Source organism: Oryzias melastigma, linkage group LG8, assembly GCF_002922805.2.
Source record: "Oryzias melastigma strain HK-1 linkage group LG8, ASM292280v2, whole genome shotgun sequence".
Taxonomy (NCBI): Eukaryota; Metazoa; Chordata; class Actinopteri; order Beloniformes; family Adrianichthyidae; genus Oryzias; species Oryzias melastigma.
Genome location: NC_050519.1, coordinates 1,957,518 through 1,963,660, shown reverse-complemented (window position 1 = coordinate 1,963,660; position 6,143 = coordinate 1,957,518). Strand labels below are relative to the sequence as shown.

The window sequence follows — 6,143 nt, the reverse complement described above, 5'->3', positions numbered from 1 at the left end:
ATGACAAATTTTTGATTAATCGATTTTACTGTTCAGCAGAATTTTACCTCAGACAAATTTTAAACCACAAAAGTGTTAAAATCTTTTCATGTTGCAATTTTTTTTCTTTATGAACAAATAGTGGTATGATTGTGATACATGCATAAAATAAGAAACAACTAATAAATCATTTCCTTGTCTAAGTAAAGGGCACACTTCTATCATAAAAGGGCTATTTTTGATTGGTCAACAGCACGAAAGGGTCCATCCGATTGGTCAAAAGCATAAAGGGGCGGTATGCAGGATCTTAAAAAGCATTGAATTTATGAATTTGGAAATAATATAAATAAAATATTGCCCTACTTGAAATATCCACGTTTCATGTCAAAAGTTATTTTTTTTTCAACTGAGGTGATTTTGATCAAATGATGTAAATAAACATAGTTTCGCCACAAAGCAACACCGCTCCCCTTCCCGTCTCTGCACAGCGTCACAAATAAGCTCTTTTTGAAGCTGTATTTTTTTCGTCTGCTCCTAACTACAATTTAGTACAAAATATAATTTTTATATGTCCGCCATCATAAGAAGAATGCTACAAGAACTTGTTAAAAACACCAAAAATTGTTTTTTTTTTTTTTTTTTTTAGGTTACGGATAAAACAATGTCTTAATTGGACGACATTTATTTTGACTTAAGTATAAATTTAAAGCCAATAAAAACAGTAAATGGGAAAACTTATTAGGGCTTCAAAGAGAAATTTGTCGTGCATCTATATTTTGCTTTTTCGGTTCGCGTTTTTTGACCCTTACGGGGATCCGTCCGTTTCCACGGCGACGCAGCTTGTGCCATCCGCCATCGCGCGAGCCTCGGTTTGATTTCAAAAGCTCCACGCTTCTTTTTATTTTTCTCGCTGTATTTGAACAGGATGAAAATGTGGGACTTTATTCAGTTTGTGGGAAAGTCGCTGCTCGTTGTTTACACCGCGGAGGAGGCGGGGCTTAAAGGCGGTGAGTCTTTGTTAGCTTTTGATGTTTAAAAGAACAATTTTTAGGGATTTCCAACACAAAGCTTAACAACAACATAGACACACACAACAACATTTATATTTACCAGGAATAGAAATGCCTCTCATTTAGTTAAATGTTTGTTTTTAACCTAAAATAGTTTAGTAAACGGATGATTATTCGTTTTTTGACAGAATTGTAGGAATTCCGTAAAAAGTGAACGCCTCACCCCAGATTCACACCATGCAGGTAAGTGTTTAAATCCACTTTCAAACTCGTGGGCTGCACCATCAGACGTGTCTTTTCCTGCCATTTCTTCAGGTGTTGCCCATCTGGGGGCTGGCCATTCCTCTGCCCGCTGTGATGATCATCACAGTCAGCCTGTACATGGTTCTGGTGGGGATTGGGTTTTGGATCCGATACTGCCTGAAGGTTGGTACCGCAGACCTGGCAGACACACACACACAAAAACACAGTTTGGAAAAAAATCTTATTGATTTGTGAAAAATACACTGGGCTGCCGCTCTGCAGAAACTATGTTCAAGAAAACGACAAGTTTTTAGATTTTGATTAAAAATGACATAAACATGATCAAACAAGCACTGAAAACGCTTTGAAAATAGACTAAAAGATGTTGGAGTGGGACTTGAAGGTCTCTTTGGAGCATCATCATACTTGTGTTATGAAGAAATCCCTTTAAACTCAATGAACCTTGATATATAACTCATGCAAAACACAGCATGACTATTGACTGTATCTGAGAACTGGACTGAGTGACTCCTCCCCCTCTGGTGTTCCAAACAGGAAGTACCCGCAGGCTTCAAGCAGCCAAAATCCCAGACTTGTATAGAGAAATAAACCAGAAATACTTTTTTATTAACGTCCTTGATATTTTTTTTATGTTTTATATTTTTTTGTAGTTCAGTTAATTCAAGCTATAAATGGACCAATCAGATCCTCAGTAAAAGTAGGCGGAGCCTGCAGGCCTCCACTTTCAAGCCCCAAAATGTTTGACAGATTTCATGTAGTCCACTTTAATGTTGTGGGGGTGTGGCCTTCCAACAAGCTCACTCCTGATTGGTGAACGTGGTTGCCATAGAAATGATGACTCATTCCAACTCGAACCAATCACTGCTTACTGATGACGTCTGGTTCCAACATGGCGACTGAATTGACTTCTGTTGCTTGGAGCTGGAAGGTAACCGTTTTCTATGGATGATGTCACTCTCACCCAGTCCAGTTCTCATATACAGTCAGTGATTGTGACATTTTTGCTACATTTCACCTTGAAGACTCTGTTTTTGTTGTGCGTCGATGATGAGTTGTGTTTCTTCTTCCTCTCAAAGGACCGCTGTTCCTCAGAATGTGGCGGCTGCTGTCCGGATGTCTCTCTATGTGAGAACTGCCTCCGATTGGCTGAAATGTGTAACTGCCGCCTGCCAGCCGTCAGGTCCTTCCTGCCTAATCCGTGCCTTTTTCCCAATGTGAGTGACCCGAGTAATATTTGACTATTTTCAATGTTTCAGTGAGCAAGTTTGGTAAATCTGAGCTTTATTTGTTCTCATAATGATTTTTATGGTACCCCCCCACCCCCAGCCGTGTGTCAACCTGGACTGTGCCTGTACCTGCCAGCCGCCTGAGTGCGAGTCCTGCAACTGCCTCTGCTTCGAGATCCGGATCAAGTAGACGACCGAGGTGCCAGCGCTCTGTTACTTTACACCTCTTAGTGTTGCCAGATTGGGAACTTTCCCGGCCCATTGGTCGGCTTTGATTGTAAATTTGTGGGCAAAAACTGTGAGTGGACATAATTGTGGGCCAGTTTTTAGTTTCTTACTGAAATATATTTCAAGCAGGAATATGCAGCCAGGGGAGCCCCACCTGCGAGCATCCTAGCCATCATGAGCACCTAATAATAAATGTGTCAGCTAATTAGTTCTATAAATACTATTTATGTATGATTCTGATTTTATTTTGAAAATTTTTGCATATTTCCTGTTTCAGCAGCACTGAGCTCTACCTCACAGGAGATTACACAATCCCATGCTAACTGAGTTAAATGTACCTGATGATAATATAATAATTTAATCATTTTTTAACTCATTTTTGACATTTTTATTCCACTTCCTCTCTTTCCATATAACAGTCTGTATTTCACGTTTATTTAGGGTTCAGATCTGACATAAAGCTGCACATAATTGCTTGCAAGTTTTTTTTTTTGTTTTTTTTTTTTTTGTTGGTGTTAAATTAGGAAAACACCAAGTGATTTTAAGAACAATTTCAGGTAGTAATTTATTTCATTTATTTAATGTTTTATTAAACGTATTATATATCATATTCACAAGAACAGGTTTTTACTAATGAAACCACTTTCACAAGGACATATCTGCTCATTAAATGAAATTCACGAAAAGTGAAAGAATAAATTCCACTTTTATTCATGATAAGTTACATCTATTTTATTATTTGCATTTTCCCCTGTCCTTTTTAAAGTTGAAGTATTTTAATTACATTTTCTTTAAATTTATGTTCTTCAAATAAAGATCCGTTATTTTCATGTTTTGCTCTGACTGCAAAAATGGCAGTTGTAACATTAAGAAAATGTCTCAAAGTTGGACTTTTAATCTTAGCGAGAGTCATTGAATAATGGATGATTAATTACTTTTTTGTGGGGTCTGGCAGTTTTTAAATTACTTTTGGGCTGGAAAACCGTGACCCTATCTGGCAACACAGATGTGGGACTGAAATGGAGATCTGGATGTCTCAGCTTTCCTTCACATCAAGTTTCCTCTTACCTTTTGTCTTCCACAGAAAAAGCTGGAAGTGGATCCGCTAAACGTCTGCCATGTTTTTATCAATCTCTCTGCATGAATGTAATATGTTAGTATGCAATATTTTGAATAAATATATTTTTCAGGAAAAACCTTGGGTCTGGAAAGTCTTTAAAGTCCCACTTTGATCATTTATTTTCAAAGCATTCAGTGTTTTTTAAAAAATATATAATTCTTTCAGTTTTAGCTTAAATAATAAAAAAGTTTGTAGTTTTCTGGAACATAGTTTTTGCAGGAGTTCATTAGAGTAGTGGGTGGGACTGTTAGAATGAAGCAAGCCTGCACCCACTTCCCATCATCCGTTTAAATGGTCTCTCACTAGCTTACAGCCCCTCACAGCCGCAAGTATCAGAACTATCAGCCGTAGATCCAGATTCCAGCTCAGACGAGGCAAACAAAGACGTTCATGGATCTATTTGTAAGTGGATGCATCAGAATGGGGCGGAGCAGGGAGCTCGTGGCCCCGCCCAGCGCCTTTTCTACATCACAAATGGGGTCTTTTCAAACAACATTTTTTGTCTGCTTCTGATTCACAGCAATTTGAATACAAAAAAAAAAATACTCAACTCAACTTTAAGCTGAATTTTCTTTATGTCCTCCATCATCAGAACAGGATTTTCATCAGACTGGATCACACTCACTCCAGTTTTCAGTTCTAGGAAAACTTAGGAAACACTAGAAACAACAGAAGCAAGCAAAGGCAGAGAGGAAACCGGGCCTGATGGCCTCCACTCGTCACTGAGCTGATGGTGGTAGTCATGGTGGTAGGAGAGGGGGTGGAGCCTTTGCTGTTCGTCCTGCTGCCGTCGCTGAAGGTCGGCGCCAGGAATAGCCCCGCTGTCCGAGTCAGGAAGTCTCGAAAGTGACCCAGTCTTTGAAAAGTTCTCCCAGCATCTGCTTCGCTCCCCCCGGATAAACTGCTTACGTGAGGCAGGACGGCCACCTGGTACCAGGAACCGTTCTGCTGACACATGAGCGGACCGCCTCCGTCAGCCTGAGGGGAAACCAAAAGCTGCCGCTTTCAGATTCAAATTCTAGTGAAAATAACCTTATAATCTATGAGGGTTCTTGATTTACACAATTCTGCATAAAAATGAAATATAATTTAAAAATCTTCACAGTCTTTAACACAATAAAGCCAAAGTCATGGGGGGGGGGTTGGCAGGTTTTTGGGTTTTCCGGCCCGTGGAGGGGAGCATTCACAGGTGAGCACAGGTATGTCTGCAGTTACCTTGAGGCTTGTACGGCCACATCAATGGACGTCATGAAAATGGAACATCTCATTGTCGTGCATGTGGTAAATGTATCATGAGGTATTCGTAAGGACAATGAAAGTGTCAGGAGTCACTGGTGGGAGCCACTTCTAGAGTACTGACAGCACTACATCTCCCAGCAGCCCCAGCACACAGTTCCTAGATACAGCTCAGCTGTCTCTCATTTTTCAATCACCAATTGTCTAATTTCCTCATTTCTAACAGTCAGGCTGCATATAAGGAGCATGAACAGCTCTAACTGGCTACTTGTGTGCTCCACAGGTTTTGGGGGTTTGAAAAAAAAGAAAAAAAAAAATCATACAACACGCCTGCACATTGCATAACAACATGACGCCCGCAGCATACCCGTAGAAAAAAATGTGCATGAAGATTTTCTCCTCACAGATTCACTGAGCGGTCTACAACTTGGGTATTTCGTGTGGGTCACCTGCGCGCCCCATACAGGTTTCTCCATTTTTCACCCCAGACAGCCTGTACAATTGAGACAAAGGCTTTAAACCAGAGGTGGGAAAACCACGGCCCATTGAAATACTTTATCTGGGCCCCCAAGCAGGAATAAATTCAAAAATTAATCTTTATTTGCTTTATTTTCCCTATTGCACATTATTAACACATTGACCTTTGTTTTGGCGCAGGAAATTATTCTGGATTTACTCATGTTGTGTTGGGAAATATGTCATTTTTGTTTGTTTTCAGAGTCGGACAGTCATTTTTCTGATTATTCCGAATGCGCATGAACACAGCATTTTTCTAATTTTCGGTTTCAGTTTTAAAGCAAAATCCTCAAAGTGTTTGTTCTTTTCAACTTCCAGCAGATTATCTCCTTTCTCCTCCGCTAAAAATTATGGTGTTAACGGTTGAAAAGTTACAGTTTGTTAAAGATTTTGTGTTTAAGCGTCACCAGCGACGTCTAAGGTGTTAAAGATTTAATAAAAAATCAAGCGTTTTCATCCAGATTTGATGTCCTTTCTGTCTCTAATGAGGTGGATTACCAAAACACTCCATGCATCTGCTCCTTCTGTCAAATTTTAGAACTCTTTTTTTGGCCACAAGTTGAA

The 6,143-nt window shown here is 39.6% G+C and overlaps 1 protein-coding gene across 1 annotated transcript; it reads left to right on the top strand.

The window, feature by feature from the left end:
• The first annotated feature begins 785 nt into the window (after positions 1 to 785).
• si:ch211-198p11.6 lies at positions 786 to 3,903 on the top strand. The gene is made up of 6 exons (XM_036213102.1): positions 786 to 986; positions 1,178 to 1,232; positions 1,305 to 1,415; positions 2,330 to 2,467; positions 2,580 to 2,678; positions 3,792 to 3,903. The coding sequence occupies exons 2-5, from the start codon at positions 1,227 to 1,229 to the stop codon at positions 2,667 to 2,669; spliced, it is 345 nt and encodes a 114-aa protein (XP_036068995.1). The 5' UTR covers positions 786 to 986; positions 1,178 to 1,226; the 3' UTR covers positions 2,670 to 2,678; positions 3,792 to 3,903.
• The last annotated feature ends 2,240 nt before the right edge of the window (positions 3,904 to 6,143 follow it).

Coding starts and splice junctions, on each gene's coding strand:
- si:ch211-198p11.6 (XM_036213102.1), top strand. Junction 1,416..2,329: donor GGATCCGATACTGCCTGAAG/GTTGGTACCGCA, acceptor TTCCTCTCAAAG/GACCGCTGTTCCTCAGAATG. Junction 2,468..2,579: donor ATCCGTGCCTTTTTCCCAAT/GTGAGTGACCCG, acceptor CCCCACCCCCAG/CCGTGTGTCAACCTGGACTG.